The 21,583-nt window shown below is 30.8% G+C and overlaps 1 protein-coding gene and 1 long non-coding RNA gene across 4 annotated transcripts; both read left to right on the forward strand.

Moving 5' to 3' along the window:
• The first annotated feature begins 5,136 nt into the window (after positions 1-5,136).
• Positions 5,137-7,486, forward strand: LOC122589404. 3 transcript variants are annotated; one of them, XR_006322260.1, is made up of 4 exons: positions 5,137-5,382; positions 6,190-6,294; positions 6,376-6,494; positions 7,145-7,486. It is a non-coding gene; the product is annotated as an uncharacterized LOC122589404 (long non-coding RNA). The 3 variants fall into 3 exon arrangements; XR_006322259.1 differs by having other exon boundaries at positions 6,190-6,494; XR_006322261.1 differs by having other exon boundaries at positions 6,211-6,494.
• Positions 7,487-10,491: 3,005 nt separating this feature from the next.
• On the forward strand, positions 10,492-11,655 carry LOC122586381 (NAC domain-containing protein 83-like). Its single transcript, XM_043758373.1, has 2 exons — positions 10,492-10,907; positions 11,434-11,655. The coding sequence occupies exons 1-2, from the start codon at positions 10,500-10,502 to the stop codon at positions 11,653-11,655; spliced, it is 630 nt and encodes a 209-aa protein (XP_043614308.1). The 5' UTR covers positions 10,492-10,499.
• The last annotated feature ends 9,928 nt before the right edge of the window (positions 11,656-21,583 follow it).

Below are 21,583 nucleotides of genomic sequence, written 5' to 3' on the forward strand. Positions count from 1 at the left end.
TTTCGAACCGAACTTTAGTATTTCATCATATTTAATCATAAACTCGTCATATAAATCAAGATTTAAGATCAAATTGACCTTCATATAAGCATATAATTGGGTCTAAAGTACGTCAAGAACTTAAATAAATTGAACCGTCTAGCCGATCTAATGGCGAAGTACGATTCGAGGAACTTATTTAGAACATTTCTAAGACGATTGTTACACTTTGGGTTGTTCCACTCCGAAACAGTCCATACATGCACAACACGGAGTCGTAAATGATGGTTAACATGTGTTGGCTTAAGACCTTCAAAATGAATTAATGTGGTCATATTTTTTGTTGTTGAAGAAAAGTCCATAACGAACCTCAAACTAAAATAAAAGAAATAATAATAACAATAACATAAGAATTCAAAGTTAAAATATAATAATATTGATTAATTATGTGCAAAGTATATAAAATGAAAAACCCTTTTGTAGTTGATCGTAGCTTCTTTTTTTGTTGTCGTACGTAAGTTATATTATAGATTACCAATAAAACCGAAAAGTGTAAATTAACTATTTTTAAATTGGGTGAAATTGTAAATTAGTGATGGAAAACCAAAAAGTGTAAATTAAATATTTTTAAGTGTAAATTGGTGGTAAAAAACCAAAAAGTATAATTAATTATTTTTATATTGGGTTAAAGCGTAAATTGGTGATGAAAAATCAAAAAGTGTAAGTTAATTATTTTTAAATTGGGTTAAAGTATAAATTGATGATGGGAAACAAAAAAGTGTAAATTAATTGTTTTAAATTGGGGTTAAAGTGTAAATTGGTGATGGAAAACCAAAAAGTGTAAATTAATTTAGATTAGTATTATAAAATTAGAGAATTAATAAGGATGAAAAATTAAGCTAAAGAAGGGGGATTAGGGGTGTCAAGTGTACCCCAACCCCTCTTTTAGTTATATCATAAATATAGATTATAATAATGGGATATAACTTTCATTTTTCTACCATTTTAGTTACCCATTTTTCATTATCTTATAATTTTAGTCACTCAATTTTTATTTTTGTTAAAATGAGATACAACTTTTGAATAACTTGTTACATTAATCACTTACATTTTACCTTATAATATAGATAAGATTGTCTACATCTTATCTCTTTTATACTCTGCATTAGCAGAGATTGGGTATTGTTATTGTTTTTATATTGTAAAAAATCTTTAAAAATGGTATGAACATATACTTGGACACCATAATTTGCAACTAGATAACCTAAAACCAGTCCATGCGAGCTTCAAATGGCTTGCGATGTCGTTTGAAGCGTTATTTTGTTACCTTATCAAACATAAGATGAAACGTCAACAGTTATTATTGGATCTATTAATTTCTTTCTTTATACAATTTCTTCCATTTCTGAACCTAGATTTTAAGTAAGATGATACGTCAACACCAAAAGTAACTAGTTTGATCAATCTTAATCTTAATTGAATAAGAAGAAATGAAATCTTCCAAAAGGTCTCCGTTTGATTGATAGGATTAAGAAGATAGTGTGATGTGTAAAAAATTATTAAAGTTTTTAAATTAAAATATGATATTGAAATTAAAATACATTTACAACAAGAATTATCATTAACAATATATGAGAGTTGTCATTTTCTAATATATATTTAAGATTTAAGACTATTGCATTGTGAAGATATTTTTTCTGATATTTTAAATATCTATGTTATTTACAAATAAGGTATCTATATAAAAAGATGATGTCATATAAGTTGTCTTTTATTTAAGAGAAATGCTACTTATACAAATAAATTACAAACAAATGGTTACAAACATATGTGTCATATGATGTGTACCAATCACCAAAAAAAGAAAAAGAAGAAAAAAAAACATAACTTGATTTGATTGGTTGAGAATTTGTTTGTAAATTGTTTGTCAACCTAACATTTCTTTTTTATTTAATATAGAGTTAGAGTAGTAGTGGTATTGATTAATTAGTAGTACTTTTGACAGATGAAAATTAAATCAATTATTCATTGATTGATTATATTTCAGATTTTAAATAATAATTTAAGTGTAGACAAATATTTTGACCGTATTATATTTTTCTTAAAAAAAAGGAATGTAACAATATAGTTTTTAATAATAGAGTTTTTAATAATAGAATTTTTATAAGTATATAAATGTTTAAGAAGGAGTCTAAAATATAATTTATAGATTCACTACTAGAAAATCTGTGTATACCCAGGGATTTTCTCACGGCAACAAAATCCGTGGGAAATTTTCCCACGGGATGGAGTTGAATTTATAGAATCAAGTTGTTTTTATATTTTCCCACAGATTTTCCACGGAATACCCACCAAACAAAAATCTGTGGGAAATCCGTGGGAAGTCCAACGAAAATAAAAAAGTATTCCAAATATTTTCCACGAATTCCCCACAAATAAGAAGTCGTGGGAACCCTCACTTACTTAATTTTTTCTGACGTCCGTGGTTAATCTGTAGGAAAATATTTCCCACAGATTACCCACAAATAAATAGTATCCGTGGGAAATCATTTAGTAATAATGTTTTTCATATTCGTGAAAAATCCGTGGGAAGAATTTACCCACAGATTACCCACGGACATACCTAGACCGTGGGAAATCGGTGGGAAATATTTCTCAAAAAATATGTTTAAGTATCCGTGGGAAATATTTTCCGCAGATTTCCCACGGGTTGTTATAAGACGGTGGAAAATCCGTGAGAATTGTATGTGAAATATTTATTTAAAAATCTTTTTTCCAATCTGTGGGTAATACGTGGGAAAAATTTCCACGATTTTCCACAGATTTCCCATAGATTATGTTATTTCGTGGGTAACCCGTGGTAAATCCGTGGAAAAATTATGAGAAATTCATACAATTGTCAAGTTTTTGTATATAGTGTTTGTATAGAAGTACATTGTATGTAAGTACATATACGTAATTTCTAAACACGCACATACATACGTATGGTACATATTATATGTATCATGTATATATGTATGTATGTATAATACATGTATATATTCATATAAATATAGTTAAGACTATACATCTATCCATAAACACATACATACATAAGTATAATATATATATATATATATATAAAAGATTTGTTAACTAGTGTCCCTGGCGCATTAGTTAGTGTGTATTCAATGAAGTTTGAGTTTCCTAAAATAGATTAATATGTATTTATGATTAGTTTAAAATTGTAAGAATTAACCTGATTTCATGACTATTAAATGTATTTTCACTAAATATTAATTAAATTTATCAATATTTTAGGAAACTCGAAGTTCACTAAACATCCCTTAATTGATGTCTAGGGGCATTAGTTACCAATTCCTTATATGCTATTAGTACACACAACATACTCGCATCTCAAACATACTTATATACACGTATAGTACCTACATATCACATATATACCTACATATGTTATATGTGTACATGTAATACATACATAGAACATATATATACTATTTTATCATCAATATACTAAAACAAGATTGAATGAGTTTTAAAGTATGTGGCACATGCTATAAAAAGTCATGTGTCGTTTTGATTTAATATTTTTCAAATATATTTATACTCCTTAATGAAATAATATAAGCATATCTATCTAATTTATCTTACATTTAATTCATTAATTTAAGTATAAATATCTTATACGCTTAGTGAAATAATTTACAATATAAATCACCAACCCTTATAATAACTAAACTATCGTTTTTTTGTATTAATTATTTTTACATTAATAAGCACATAACTACCGACACCACCGCACGTCACCCCACTACCGTCGTTACTATCGCCATCACTGCCACCACACGACGATTACTTGAAAAAAATATATTATTATCTTTTTGTACCTAATCTATGCTTAATGATAGGCCCCGTTTTTTTTAATTAATAGACTTAAAGATTCGACATTTAACACATTAAGTTAAGTTTATATTTTTTTTTTACTTAATTTTAGTTGTATAAATTAATTATTATACTCTTTGATATATTAATTAAAAATAATAAAATAATAATAATTAATCAAATTCTAAAACTTATCATTAATAATATAATAATAATTATCTCTTTCTCTTTTTTCATATATCTTTCATATTATATATATATTTTTCATCTAACATGTTTCGCCTTCACCTTCTTTTATCTCTTTTTTCATATCTATCAACTGTACTCTTGAAGTAGCTTCTCGGCAACACCATAGCATCTCGGGTACACCATAAGGTAAATCAATATAATCAATTATACAAAATGGTTTTAATATACAGAGACCGTTTTTGGTCCATAATTCATTGTGCCATCAGTTACAACTATAAATAGATTTAAAACTATTCGGGAGTTCTTTGTTTAATGGTACTTTTAGAACGAGAGGCCATAGTAATTGGGTCAAAGCAATTTATAGAATTAAAGATTGAATAATATATAATATACATATATGTCGAAGGCTATTGAACAGATTTATAGAATTAAAGATTGAATAAGATAGGACATAGAAGATTGATTTTAAGTGACAAACAGGGAAAAGACTTTAATAAATTGAAAAAAGTTAAAATGATTCAAATTTATATAAAATTATTTCAGGTTCAGGTATAAAGATCGAAGATTTATGGTCTCTTATTCCCGTCCTCATCCCCACCGGGGAATATAATTACATCTCCATCCCCGGTCAACTCAGAGATTCCCCGAGCAAATAGGGCTTGGGTATCGGATTCCTTATCAGGTATGAGTATTTTTGTCGTCCCTCAATACCATCTACCAATAAACTAAAAGAGGATTGATATGTTCTTGAAACGATACGTGGCGTAATCTTTGATCGACACATGTCTTTATATTTATTTATTTTATTAAATTAGTTTTTTAAATGTATATGGATTCAATTTCCTTATTAAACCTAACCACAATTTATTTTATACTCACGAATTATGTATGTGGCATATTCAAATTTCTTTATGATTATATATAGCTACCGTACATCGTACGGGTATTAGGATTAGTAATCTTAAGAAAATAAAGTTATAATGTTTTGTTTTAAAGTTAATAACGTAGCAAATATATTTAAAGAAAAACTTATAAAGAAATAACAAAATTTGAAACCTTTTAAAAAGTTTCACCAAATTCATTCCACCGCTTTAATTTCCCTCCACCCACTAAAACACTTGTCAATTAACTTTTTAACATATCTTCGGATCCATTCGGTTCTGCAAAACCCTAACACAGCCGCCATAACTTCCGCTGGAACACCCTCTCCCCTGCTACAGCAGTCTCACCACCACTACATGACCACCACAGTGCACCAGCACCAGTAACCACCACTCGATGACCACCACAGCGTACCGTCTCCACAGCCGTAAGCCACCGCCACTCTTATAGGTATGTAATTTTATTGTTAGTTTGTGTAAAAACTGTATACGAGTATTAATTAAGGAATTGTCATTTTAATTTGTTTGTTATTTGTTTTCAATGTTTGCTTAGGGTTATAAATGTGGATTTTCTTCATATCTGTTCTACTATTTTGTTAATTAAAAATAATAAATAAAAAATGTATATTTGTATGGTTATGCTGCATCATGTCAGTGGAGAAATACCTCAATAATCGTATGCTTGGTACCAGTTAATTGGTAGATGGAAAGATATACTGTTTATTCTTTTTGTATATATAATTACAGATCCTGAAATTTTTTAATATATATATATATACACAATTACAGTTAGTGTTGTAAATATATCTAATTGGTAGATGAAAACGTTTATATATATATGTATATATATATATATATATATAAATATAGTGTGTGTTGAATTTGTAGGTATTGTTTATTCTTTTTGTAAATATGCATTTGGGGTTTCTTGATTTATGCAAAAATGGAAATGGGTGTTTGCTGCTAGGTGTAGTTTTGATTTAAGTTTGATATAAGTTATGTGATTGTTTATTGATATTAATATCTTAGTATGCGGTGAATGCAAATGACTTATTTTCAAACTGCTTTACTCTTTTTCATTGAGTACGTCTATCTTAAAGGTGTTTTCTAGTTTACACATGTGATCAATAAAATCAGCTTCAAGGTCTTTTAAAAAAATAATGTTTGGGCGTGTTTTTACTGTTTAAAGTTGTAATAACGATGCAATCAGTTGTTTAATCTATTCTTGTTACTTTTGTTTTTTTTTTGTTTGAATAAGTTCTTGGATTGAGTGGTTCAGAGATTTCAGAGATGAGGAAACCGTTGCAGTCATATATTTTAGAGTTGGATATGCACCCACCGATTATCCGTCTTTAAACAATGAGTAGAATCTTGAGAGTTCTTGTTAAAAAATATTTTGTTTTATTTATAATTGAGTACGATTTGAAGTTTATGTATTTTGTAGGAGTAGAAAGCTAGACTATTGATGGAAGAGTCTTCAACTATTAAGCGCCCTTCAATCTCTTATCTTATTGGCACTATGAAAGTTTACCAAGAGCTTGCAAAATCAAATGTGCTTGAGAGGTAATAATAAAGATATACGATATGACTTTTCATTAAATGGTCCCAATTTTGGAGATGTTAAAGTATTCCATTTTGGCATTTTCCAATCAAGACATGAGCTTGTGTACTATGATATAGTTATTACTGTGATGCAGTTATTACATGGTGTCATTTTGAGTGTATGCGTGAATCAGGGGACAGGGGGGATGATATGGTCACTTATCCATGCTTGCTTGTATATTAGTAAAATGGGGATCAGTTTGCTTCAGATATCAGATGCCTGGGATTCTTCTCAATTGGTCCAATTTGAGATATTTTATAGTTTTATAACTAACCGATCAATATGGATAAAATAAAATGAAAAATAGTTTAAAAGTATAAGGTCATGTGTGTTAAAATTTGTTAAAAACTAATCAAAAGTGGATCGCAGTATGTTTTAAGACGTAAAACACTAAAACCGTATAAATCTCAGTTTTTTTTTTGTGCTTGGGGTAGTTTATTGAATTACTCATTTTATTTGAGGAGGGGTATAAATATGGATCGAATATGACGGTTCCTAAGTTATAATCTCAAATTTTGTTTAAGTTTGACTTTTAAAGTCAATAGTTTTGATCTATGGGTGTTCTGTTATTTTGTTAGTAAAAATCGGTTGTATGATGTGTTTTATGTAGGTACAAATTTTGACTCAAAGTTTGGAGGAGATGCAAGCAAGACATGAGACACAACAAAAGGAGATTGACGAGATGAAAAGGCGTGAAGAAAAGCAAAAAAAAGAACTAGAAGAACTGAGAGCAAAAAGTGAAGTCGGAACAAAAGAAGCGAAAGCCGCCATTGCCGCCATGATGAAGTTCTTACCTGATATGACGCTACCGACACCACCGGCCTAAATCTTAGGATTTATTAAAACTTTGTTAGTTTGAATTATTCAAAACTTTAACTTTTGAATGATGTTATGAATGTTTCTTTGATGGATGTATTTTGAATTTAGGTAATGGATATTATGCATTTTAGTAGTTTGAATATTGATTGATTACTTTTGTAGTTGAATATATATTTAATTATACAGGGAAGAAAATGGAATAGAAAATATATAATTGTATTATTAAATCAAAAATGACGTTTGTGGGAAATCCGTGGGAAATAATTCTGTGGGAAATCTGTGTGAAATAATCTAAAAAATTCCGTGGGAAACGGAAAATTTGTGTGAATGAAAATTCGTGTGAAATCGGTGAAAAACTAAAATCTGTGGGAAAAATAAAAAGCATATCGTTGAAATTCCGTGGGAAATCCGTTAGTATCGCCGTGGGAAATTCCGTGGGAATATTTCCCACGAATTTAAAATCGTGGGAAATATTTTGTGGCCGTGGGAAAATTCGTGGGAAATTATTTCCCACGCCACTTTTAATGGCGGCCACGATCCGTGGGAAAACAACCATTTCCCACGGATTTGTCCTTGGGAATACGACAGTTTTCTAGTAGTTATTTAGGCGAATATTATCATGGTTTCATGCATTCATATAATCATATGTTTTAATACCTACATGGAAGAATCTGTGTATGTGTAAAATCACATGACATGCGTGTTGTGATAAAACTTGACATAAACATAGCCTCTATGGATCATGGATGCACATTTCATGTATTACTAATTAATTTCATAATTCATATATTTTCTTTGAAATTTTTTTCAACATTCGATCCCAAAACTTGTTATATTCCGAAAAACTCGGACATAATATGATTACAAAAATTTCAAAAAAAAATTAATCTCAAAGACTTATCATTCTAAAAAACCAAATCAAATGTATAATATATGAGAAAACCAGAGATGCCTACTTAATTACATTATTTAGCCAATTATTACTAGTTGATATGTGTATGTGTCGTTGGCCTTAGGGGGGAGGGAGTCGACGGCGAGATGGGGTGCGAGTTGGAGCGAGATGGAGCGAGCTCAGAGGGTTTCGGGTGCGAGCATGGCGAGCTGGGGTGCGAGATCATTGAACGAGCATCTAGCTCGCAAGAGGTTGGGTGAAGAATCCAAAAAGTAACCGTTGGAGGGGGGTGTTTTGCCAAAAGTTCAAATGCACAAGTAGCCGTTTTAGGGGGTTGTTTTGCCAAAAATTCGAAATAGAAGGTTTCTTCTTGTATGTTTAAAATTACAAATTAAACCTCCATTGTATATATATATATATACATACATATAACCGGTTTCAAACCAAGTATATGAAACATATATACACACATAATCAACCCACACCTCAAACATATACCCGGTTTCAAATCGAATGGATCCTATAAACAATAACACATGCGCAAAGATTAAAGGTCGTGAATGGCCAAATCATCAACAACAATCCACACTTCGGCAGCCCACACCTCAGCAGCCACAACCCACACGACTACACAATCAACAACAACCCATACATTGGCAGCCACAACCAAAAACTCGACCCCACCACCAGACTCATGTAGCCGGCGACCCATTTCATACGAGTGGGTGGAGCTCTCAACAATACTATCGACCCGAACCAGTGACACCTCTACCACGAAACTCTATTTCTCAACCAAATCATTCTTATTCTCTTGATGGCCTTGACTCCCTCCCCGGTGCGAATGAGTTTGAGCTTGACCTACATTGAGGAAAAGGAGAAAAAAAACCAACTAATCGACACAAAGCAACAAAATGAAGATTACAAGTTTTTCAACAAATCGCATCATCTAGCCACGGGGGCAATGTTGGAATGGGTCCTAAATCGAAAGCGTGCTATTGCCGAGAAGTATGGTTAGAATTGTGACTTTTAGAAGTATTATCGTATTTTAATATTTGTGTAACAAACTTATTAATTAATATTAATGTTAGTTTTTAATATAATTTGGTTAACTATATTCTTAAAGAGTTTAAAATGCAAAATTATTAATGTTAAGGATAAGTAATGAAAATTTTAAAGAAAAGGTTGGGAGTATCAAATGCCACTAAAAAAGGTTGAAAAAAAGGTTGGAGGGTTGAAATGAGGTAAAGTAATTTGATTGGTTATTTGAAGGGAGATGAGAAGGTTGAACCTTTCGGCTCCCTCCCCCTTACTTTTTTTAATTGGCTATAAAGTATGGGAAGTGTTTTCTACTTAACATTTTACTTTCTCTACTATAAATAATTTTTTATGACATATTTATCCTTAACAATTTAATATGACTTTTTGTCTTTAACGATTATAAATGTTCATCGAGTTCATAATTAAGTATTGTTAATTCTTCTCTTGTTACATCTAGGCCTAAAATAAACAACAATATGAATGGAATAACGTCCACCTACATTTGTTTCCTGATCGAAATTTGTAATCTTCAAATGCAGTGATTATTTGTTCATAATTTTGGTCAAGAAAAAGGGGATAATCTTTTTTCATATAATAAAATAATATTATCATATAAATACAAATAACTGATTCAAGAAAAATTAAATAAAAGGCAATGATCATACCTAAAAGCCTATAATATTGATAGATTGAAATGAATTACTAAAAATTCAACAATTCTCTTGAACGAAAAAAAAAAATGAAAGAAAATTTTTAGGCAGAAATTTAACAAAATATTGTATGTGTGTGAATATTATTATTGTTATTATTATATACATATATTGAAAAATCACTGTACAAACATCAAAGATATATAATAGGGTTAATTAAAATGTAAAAGATATAACTACGTTTTAAAAGTCATATATGAATTATGAAGGGCAAAAATGTCATAAAAGTTTATTTGTAGTAAAGAAAGTAAAATTATAAGTAAAAAAATCAGCTTCAATAAATTATAGATTCTTTTATTATCGAAATTAAATTTCAAGCTATTTTTTGGATATAAGTGATCCAAAGTTTTTGAAAATAAAACAGCACCAATTAAATACAAAAACCACCACACCAACTACTACTATACAAATACAAACCAGCTTGTTACATACAGTACAAACCAACAATTCCTCTTTGGTTTTTGTCCATCCAAACACATCCATTCCTCATGGACACAAACACCAAAATGCCAATCGGCTACCGGTTTTGTCCAACCGATGAAGAAATCATCATCCATTATCTCCGCCCTAAAGTCTTCAACTTCCCTTTACCAGCCACCGTTATCCACCACCACCACCACCACCTTTTCACCCACCATCCTGCCCACCTCCCCGGCAACCCTAAAGAAAAACGTTATTTCTTTTGTAAAACAAGTGACACTACCCAACAATATTCTCTGAATATTCCATCTGGTTATTGGAAGCCCATTGTTAATAATAATACCCATAAGCTTATTTTAGCATCTGGGTGTAACCATCCTATTGGTTTCAAGAAATCCTTTGTGTTTTTTGAGTTTTCGGATCACCGGAAATCGGGTACTAGAACTCCATGGATCTTGCACCAATTTAGACTTCTTTATCCTTTACCAATTAAGGTACCTAGCTACTACATTGTTAATTAATTTGTAGTGCATTATTTCTAGTCATTTTATTTTACTACATTTTAGGGTTTGTGTCACATTTGGATCTTTAACATTCTTGTATATAATGTAATCATATAAATAACATGATTTTATGTAAAAAGTTACGAGTATATGTTAAAGATTTTATAAATCATATATATATTCATGATTTTATGTAAAAAAAGTTATATGTTAAAATTTTTATACGTATAGCGTATACAGAGTCTAGGTTGCCGAATAATTTTCATGATAGTCAAAAGGATTAGTGAAGTGTATGAGATTCTAAGTGTATGTTTTGTAAGGTCGTCGAATACTTTTCATGATAGTCTATAATTCTTATATTCTTTATAAAAGAATTTTAAAAAAGTGGTTTTTTGTTACAAAATGACTCAAACTCGGCAACATAAAGTCATATTTAAAACCTATATATAACATTTGTTTTGTTATTACATGTGAGGTCTTTTGAATTGAATGTGTATTATCTGTGATCGATGTGTAGACGGAAGAATGCATGGTATGTAGCATTCATATGAAGACCAAAAAAGTCAAAAAACAACATCAACCTCCGACTAAAAAGCACAAGAGATCTCATACTAACAGTACTAATGACATTGTTGAGATTGAGGATGATTTATCTTCTTCATCTAGTGGAATTACATTTAATGATGACTTGGATAACCAGAAAGAAGAAGAAGATAATGATGATGAAATCAAGAGTTGATTAAACTTAAGAAAAGTTCACTACAAACAATGTTGCATTTGTTCATACTTTTAGGTGAGCATTTGTTCATATTTTTAGGTGAGTGTGAACAAATTAAAAATTTTGTCACACTTTTTAGTGTGTAGAAATAATTTGAATTAAAAGTGTATGGAAATTTCTCCACACTAAAAAGTGTGTATAAATAAAAGTTCACACTTTTTAGTATGAACTTTTGTAGTTATTTTGTCACACCTCATTTGTTCACAGTAACTTTTTTAGTTGTCGTGGACAAATGGAGTGTGACAAAATAATTATGAAAGTTCACACTAAAAAGTGTGAACTTTTATTTCTACACACTTTTTAGCGTAGAAAAATTTCTACACACTTTTAATTCAATATATTTCTACATACTAAAAAGCGTGACAAAATTTTTAATTTGTTCACACTCACCTAAAAGTGTGAACAAATGCAATATAATTTGTAGTGGTTGTTGTATTCTTACCTAACATTTACTGCTCAACTTAAATTTTTGCAATGTGTTTTATTTTTAGGTTTTAAAAAGTAGCTTTTGACAAATTTAATTCAAGGAAGAAGAGTCTTTTAATTATGGAAAATGTTAAATGAAGCCCTTGGGGCTTTACTTAACGTGCATGAAAAGGTTGTATATTTTTATATTAAATGTTGACCCCTTGAATTTTATAGTAAGTGTACAACTAATTAATGCACCTTAACAAAAGCCTCTTGTGCTTTGTTTAGCAAAACCCAATTAATTATTTAAGATTTTGTTTTTTTTTTTTTACTTTACTTCTTCATTAATGTTCTGCTATTTTTATGTACTTTGTGATAACGCATTACATGTGCAAGATGGAAAAGGGCTGGGTGTGGTACTTTTTAACTAAAAGTCATTCAGTCACTCTTTAAAATTATTGTACAATGTAGTAAACAAAAGTAGGTGCATGTGATGTGGATTATGATTTCAAATGTAAGCATTGAACAATGTGAATTTGAATATAAAATTTGTTATGTTAGTTAAAAAAAAAAATAATAGAACAAGTCCAAGAAAGATTCATATTAATGTGAAATTATCAAGAAAGAATACATAAAGATAAGTGTCATGTGTTTTGTCTTGAAGTCGTTAGTGTTAATTACAAGATTGTTTAAAAAACAAAGAGCATAGATGGGTGTGTTGCTAAGCATTCTTGTTTTTCTATTTTGGTAATTGGTGTAAATTATGTAGGATAAGACAAAGTCAAGAATAAGATTCCTCATGTCCCCCTAATCTAATTGTTCTCATTATCTAACCCCAATCACAAATTGACATCCACACGGCCATGTCCATGATTGTTAATAGAGTAATACTACGACATTTGGTAAGATGTAAAATGAAATATATATTATGATTTCTTTTAAAATATGAAATTTGTAAGATTTAAACAAAATAATAATGGTTTGTATTTTTGTAACCACTACGGTAGTGGTTTATTGGAATGACTTGTATAATATAGAGGTTATGGCATAAACTCCCTAGTTGTCATAAGAAGTCCTCTTGAAATTAGTTTTTTGGTAAACTGGGTGAGATAATTAATATAAGCTACATTTCAAGAAAAAAAAAAAGATTAATGTAAGCTAATAAGAAGATAAAAAAGAATAGGTATATATAATTATGTATTATGTATATTATTACTCAATTTAAAAAAATCGAATAAAAATTGTCAGTAGTATATTAATGAATAATGTATTAACTTCTTTAGAAATGTTTTTCTTAGAAGCTACCCAATAACACTCGTCCCCCATTCGTTTTGCTTGGAGGGACGAGTCTAAACCATTGGGTGGGACTCGTCTATGGCTTGTTCGCTAGACCCGTCCCTCCCTTTTGTTCCTCCGGGGACGAGCTTGAATAGTTGTTTCTTTCTTCCTTTTTTTTCTAATTTAATGGCTAGAATAGGGGAAGAAGACAAAACAAATTAAGTTTCAAAAGTTGGCAAAACATGTCCCTCTAACGGCCTTTTTGACCAAAACAAGTTCAAAAAAGTGACTTTTTCAGTCCTTAACGGCTAGTTTTTCAAAATTCTTATATATACAGTTTCATTTCATTAAAATCCATACAAGTCTTTCATATATTCATATATTCCTCTATACTTCTATACACAAAAACATTTTCAATGGCAAACATGACTGTCCGTGATGCAAAAATGGCCATGCAGAGTCACGTGCTTGACGATGACAGACACAAGACTGAAGTTAGCAATGTGATTCAGAACATCACATCCAATAAGGCGGCTTACACAACCGAAATAGGACGACTTGAAGCTGAAGGTCGGTTTCGTAATGCCATTGAAGATGAGTATCTTATTTACCTTCGACAGAAGATCAATAGCCTGCATCAAACCATTTTTTAGCTTACCGCTACCATTACCACTTTAACCGCCACTCTAGACCACGCGTTATTCTGGCAAGGCTCTGTTGATGGTGGTCATCCTGATGATTACCAGACTGACCCTGGGGAGGAGTACGCATCTATTCAACCCGGTGACGCTGTCGGGCCTCCAGAACTGTAACACCCGTCATTTTAAAAAACCTGGATTTCAAAAAAACTTTGCCAAATGGCGTTTAAAAGGTAGCGGAAAAGGATCACTTAAAAATTGCCCCATCTGTAACCGGATGATACCTTTATAAAATGGTGTTACTAACGTGCATCATCAAACAATATAAATGAAATCGAAGTTATGGCACCAACATAAATGCCATCATTATCACATGTTAATAAATCATAAATGAAAGTAGCCAAAACATAAGGCTAAAATGTGAAGTCTAAGTATTCAACAAACTATGCTAGTCTTCTTTATTGCATCTACCCATCTTACCGAGCTAATCATTTCCTAGCTCAAATCTGCTTATCTTGAAGGACACAACATTTTCATAAAAGCAAATGTTAGCTAATAAATTAGCTAAGTAAGATACACACATTTTGATAAAACGTTCTTCATTTTACTTTCATAAAACTTCGTCATATTTTAGTTATCAAAACATAACCACATTACATATCATCCACAATAATCATAGATCAACCCATACTTCCCTTTTCCCACATTGCATCACATTTCGTTTCATATCAACATATACCTCATATCATCATATACCCTCATCTTAATCAATATCTTATATCATATCAACATAGACTTACCACTTAAACGTAACTTCCTATCATATCTTGGGATATCACACATAAACTTGTCACACATATTCATATTAACACATATTCTCACGTCACATTGTGATCTCACAACGTAAAGCACGTATACTTCTTTCACACATATCTGATTATTAACTTAATCAGCTTAATCAACTTCATCTCACGTCTTATACATCACACATAAACATATCGCACATATATGTATAGCACATGTAGGATATATACTCCTAATTGTACCTATGCATCGTTCTTATCACACGTCTCAACACATCTTATTAAATCCCACATCACATTGTAATCCCACGTCTTAAATTACATGTACAACTTTATCACATATTCATATATTTATCTTAATCAACTTATTCTCACGTCTTATATCTTTACATATTATGCACTAGCTTTACAACTAGCATGATTTCCCGCGTCTTACGCACCAGCATTACAACTAGCACGATTTCCCACGTCTTACGCACTAGCATTACATCTAGCACGATTTCCCACGTCTTACGCACTAGCATTACATCTAGCACGGGTTAAGCTTAACACTTCCCATGTCAATCTCACGTATTTAGCTATAGCATTTTCCACATATTTATATCTTTCTTACTTTTACGTGATAACACTAAGGCTAGAACGATTTCCCACATTTCACTTTACTTTAACATTAGATATATTCATTACCTAACTAATCCCACATCTACTTTAACATTTAATCCCACTAACGTGCACAACTCATAGCAATTCCCACATGTATCTAGTGAACTAGACATATCATACTTAAGTCCCACATACAAGCCATCATGTATCAATATTAAGGCATATCAATGACATTATCAACAACACATATCTTAAACATATTATGGCAATGTCATTATAAGCATCATACTTCATATGCACATATATACTTCTACTTTAAACGTCATCATAGGTTAACTTTGGAAAATCACATTTTGTTGTGCCTCCGGCGTGAGAAAAGTCATGTATCTTACCTCGTTGAAGAGCGCAACAAATGATAACGTAAGTTATCGAGCTTTGCAAGTATTCCCGACTACCTATTATCATTAAACGACATAATGAGCTAAACAAGTACCTACTTAATTATGGTCATGAATCATGTCTAAATACCAATAGATATGACTCACAACAATGCTTGATGCATCGGGGGTTCGTTTAATACTTTAGAGCTTACATAACTCGACGGAACTCGGCATTCACTCACCAAATTAAACTTTCTGGAAACTTGACATCATAATCATATTTTAAAAGCATTACCATTAGAAAATAGACTCTCTCACGATTCCGTTGATAGTTTATTTGTCAAAAACGGAGTTACGGTTCAAAAGTTATGGCCGTTTAAAAATGTTAGCAAAATCAGTCCCTAACGGGAGTTATGAAAATTGTAACGGGAGCTACAGTGTAGGTGTTATCACAAGTTACCCAGCTAACGGGAGTTACACAACCGTAAGGGGAGTTACGACGACCAAACGTGAAAAACAACTCCAAAACCTAACCAAACACATCTCAAACGACTTTAACACATCTCCAGGTCTTATGGATATCAAATACACTTAAAATGAGACCTTAATGACCCATTGAAAATATCAATCAAATACACTCAAATCTATGATCGCTTAATTACCTGAAAACGTTATTAATCGATTAAAACATCATAATTATACAATCCCAACCCTCAAGGCCAAATCTAATCAACAAAATCTATTAAAAGAACGTCATATATAATCAAAGAATGTTAATATACCTGTAGCAAGGATTGTAGGATCAAGATCTATCAAAAATCACTCACGAATCGACCAGAAACCGATCAAATTCTCTAGAGAGGCACTTAGGGTTTTGTGGCTGCTAAATTTCGTGATTAAGGTCAAATAATGAGGTTATTAGAGCCTTTTATAACCTAAATTTCCAGCCATAAGTTTGCTAGTTCGACATCTAAACTCTTAGATCGCGTTTGGTTCATAGAATCTGATGGAATTTGATGGAATTGGAATTGAATTACATTCCTTAGTGCGTTTGGTTGCACAAAGAAGAGGGAATCTCATTCCATAGGAATGTAAACATTCCATCATTTGATGGAATCTCCATTCCTTGGGGATGGAGGAAGGAATTTCATTCCTTCCATCACTTGAATTTTTAAAAAATCAAAAACATTCCGTCAAATTCCATTCCTTCAAATTCCAATTCCTTTGAAAGATTCTATTCCTTCCCAAAACATTCTGTGAACCAAACGTGCCCTTATACTTTCAGTTAGCTCTAATTATTGCTTTAAGAGTCATTTAACGGCTACGCGACCCCTCGTCTACACTTTAACTTCATCAAACCCATAATTTACTTTATTAACTGTCATTTTTAATTACTTTAGCACATATCTCACGTAAACCATTTAAATCACACAATTACATATAAAACACATACCAACTAACGGTCACTAACGAAAAGTTAACGGTCAACGTCAAAAGTTTTGAGATGTTACATGAACTATATCGATACATTAATCTCAACGACGAGGACACTACTGTAGACTCGGACTATTCCGAGTGTTAGTATTATGTTTTATAACTATTATGTAATGTTGTATTATGTGTTTTATTATTATTAAGTGTGTCTGTTTGTCTTTATTAATATTCTACTTTGTATGTGTTTTATTAGATTTGTTATTAATGAAGTATGTGTTTTATATATATTTTGTTATAATTATAGAGGGTTAAAGTGTAAAGTTTAGATAGAAAGGTATAATTAAATAATTGGTTGGTCCAAGACTAGCTCTTGAGGGATGAGTGTATTGGGTATGTTTTTTGGGGATTATTCTTTGGAGTGTTTTTTGCTGATGTGACACTGACAGAGACTAGTACTTGAGAGATGAGTGGTGAGTAATTGGTAGCCTCTTATATTATTGGTAAACTTCTTATGTTACATATACTTTTAGAAACAGTATAAACTAAAGTACATAGTGAATATTTTTCAGAGGGATATGATATATCTTTCAGATGAACAGAATAATAACTTTTTTAAAGGTTTTAAAACCTAACAAATGTAATCTATTTATTAGTTACTTTTTAATAATCATTTTTGATTCTAACAAGTGTCAAAATCATATTAATAGAAGGATTTAAAAAAAAATTATTTAGGAAGATTGATATTTTCTAATAATTATTTATTGTCATTCCAACCCATCGATGATTCAAGAACTTTTTTCCCTTCACGTTGGCTGGACCACCGATTCACCTAAACACAAGTTGTTCCTCCTGGTAATCTTGGCATGTATGGAAACTTCGCAACAATTACATTTTCTCAAATAAAGCCCCCTCAATCCGCTTTACCACCGAAGAACTAAAATCCTTTAGCTTTTTTTTAGATGTCCAATAGATCAAATTCGTTTCGTATTGATAGGCCGATCTGGAGTAACTTCAGTCTATAGATGTTTATCTTTTGTTCCTTGTTAATGATTTTTATGTACTTGTTCTCACTGGCACCTTGCAACTTCTATTAATAATGGGAAATGATGGATCCTTCTAAAAATCCTTTAGTTTTCTTTCCTAGTCTTGTCTAGTCTTCATCTTTTTATTAGAAGGATTCGTAACCATTCACCTCTTTCACCTACACTTTTTTCCTACCACATCAGCATCACCGTCTCACCTTTTTTACCTTCTCTTTTCCCCTTAACCATTCACCTATCATTTGGTCTCCATCTTTATTTAATTAAAACACAATACATTATAATTAAAAATTACATGTTTCATTAATATTTAAAAATAAAAATATATATAAATAAAAATGAACTCCACATTATATTTTTTTACGCAGGTAATCACAATCACCTTCCTTCTTTCACCTTCTATCATTATCGACACCCTTAACCATTCATCATTTTCATATTTACCTTTCACCTACCTCTTTCACTTACTTTTACAAATGGTCTTAGGTTATATATTTGGGAAAAGTGAGTATGAGGCTGTTATGCATCCAACTTAGGTGAAAAACCCCTCACATAATAATATTTTAATATTTTGAATAAATGTTTAGGCCAACATGTTTTTATGTTTTAAAAAATAGTATGTGTGGGATTTTACACCCAACTTAGATGACTAACAGTCTCATATTTTATTCCCATATATGTTTAAGAGGATTAATTATTTTCCATAAATAATATCAGTTTGATGTTCAAAAATTTTTTGTCATCTTTTGAGACAGGAGGAGTAACTCAAATGGTAATCGTTAAAAAAGTAGGAAATAGGATACACATATGTTTGACTAAGAAAAGTGATTTGATAAAAATAGTGGTCAACCTGAGCCATGTCAGCACCCAATGGGGGAAGACAGAGGTATCTACACAGACTAGAGTATAGTATAGTATAGTATAGTATAGTATTAGCACAGCCTTTGTTTGCTTCTCACACATTCCAATCCCCTCCCTTGATTTCCTTCATTTAATGACTTCAATGTCTTGTCTTCAAACAAGAAACTGAAATGGATGAACATACTTGGATGTGTAAATTATACGTACATGTTTAGGTTGAATATTGTTTGCTTATTTTGGTAGTCTATCTGGTAAAAGCATTTGTCTTTTAAAATAAGATTTAGTGAGCTGAAATATAATAAAATATGCCTAAAAAGTTATAGTATGAACGAACTAAGCCTGACCTTTATTTTATGCACGAACTTATAAAAAATGTTTATTTCATGCAAAATGTATACGTGGTAACTCATATTAGCTACATGGCACCCCATATCAGCTGGCACGTGCAGGTTTTTTGATTGGGCGACCATGTTTTTTGCATGATATAAACTTTTTTTACTAAGTTCATGCTTGATAAAGGTCAAACTTATTTCATGCACACCATAACTTTTTGGACATAGTTTGTTACATTTCGACGCACTAAACCCTTTAAAATAAAGGAAAAAATTTGGGTAAAACATGCAGTACCTACCTTAAGTAAAACAATGGGGTATTATGTAAAATTCAGGGGGGGTTATGTAAAATTCAAGAGAGGGCTATGTATGTTTATCAAATTCAAAGGTTTAATTTGTAAGGTTTAATTTTTAGTATGAGATAAGTTATACTCATATTTGAGATAGTTGAAAAGTAAAATGAATTTCTTTTATATGTTTGGGACTGGTGTAGACTATGAAGGCATGAAGAGTTGTGTTTAAAAATTAAGATTTGGCTGGAGATTTTGAGGTTTTTTCTTAATAAAGATTAATGTTATATAAATTTAGTGCTTTTACAAAATAACTTATATATATTATATAACATTTATTCATTTATTTTCTCTTAACACAAAAATATTTCTAAGTTAGAAAAGAACTCCAAATTAACAAATATATATATATATATATATTTATATTTAAAGATGATAAGATACAACTATTTGTATCACATTTGCGTATGCTTGTGTTAATATCTCACATTAATAAGTCGAAAATTATTTGTTTAAAGTAATTTTTTTTATTTTATTTAATACAACTTTGTGGTTCAAGAAAAAGTACAAAGAGCGTACACTAGCAAGTGGCTAATCAAGTCGACAAGCCATTCCAATAACAAAAACAATATGTATCGTTGTAAATGGCTAAAACTTGTTATAGATTTATCACTTCCTATATGTTAAAATTAAACACTTAACTTTATATGCATCAATGTTCATCGACATTTCTAACAAATACCCACTAAAGAGGTGAAGAGAAAAGGATTCAGATTTGGGATAATAGACTTATGATATGATGATTGATTGATGAGGATTGAGGTCCTAGTCAAAATCAAGATCTGTAACGTTTAGGTCTATTGCCACAACATTGTTACGAGAATATGATGGTTACATTTAATGACAAAATATTTATGTAAAAGGTCAAGACAGATCAACTTGAAATTCCGTGTATTATAAAAAACCCGACTACAATCGTTAGAGAAATGATGCGTATAACCAGAAGTTAGAAGTTTAAACATGCTTAAAAAGGAGAGCAAGAATAAAATTAAAGACGTAGTCCATGTAGATAAGTAAAGAGAATGAGTAGAATACGTTTATAGTTAATTAGTTTGATTAAACATGTTCAAAATTTATGAATATTAGACTAATATATCATTAGTACTACTACTATTACTATTCATATATGGGGAAGAGAATATGAGATTGTTAGACATTTTATGTTGGGTGAAAAACCTCTCATATACCTCTTTTTAAAATTTAAAAAATATGGGGGACCAAATATTTATTCAAAATATTAAACAATTAATATGTGAGGGGTTTTCACCTAAGTTGAGTGCATAACAGCCCCATACCCACTTTTTCATTCATATATTAATCAAATGAAAAAGATATGAGATTAGATTCCTTCAAGTTACCCAACTTAGTCAACAAAAGTAATATAAATATCGATTAATTCTTTTGTTTTTAATTATCATTCCATATATCTATATCTATATTTCTATACTATATTATAAGAAAACACTCCCTTGTTGAAAGTTACATGAAGAGAATCCTCTAAAATACATTTAATGATTAAATTTACACTATCAATTTTTTATCTTTTAAAATATCTCTATTAACAATTTACATTAATTACTTTTACATTAATTATCTGCACCAGTCAACGTCTGCTCTACCACCAACAGTCGCTCCCACCACCACACCGTCGCCGCCATGACTACTGCCCCATTACACGGGTACCTTGCTAGTATATTTTTAACAAGTGACATTATATATTTTAAATTATTGGAATGCTTTTGATGTAACATGATATTTTTGT

This window comes from Erigeron canadensis, chromosome 2 (genome assembly GCF_010389155.1).
Source record: "Erigeron canadensis isolate Cc75 chromosome 2, C_canadensis_v1, whole genome shotgun sequence".
NCBI classification, from domain to species: domain Eukaryota; kingdom Viridiplantae; phylum Streptophyta; class Magnoliopsida; order Asterales; family Asteraceae; genus Erigeron; species Erigeron canadensis.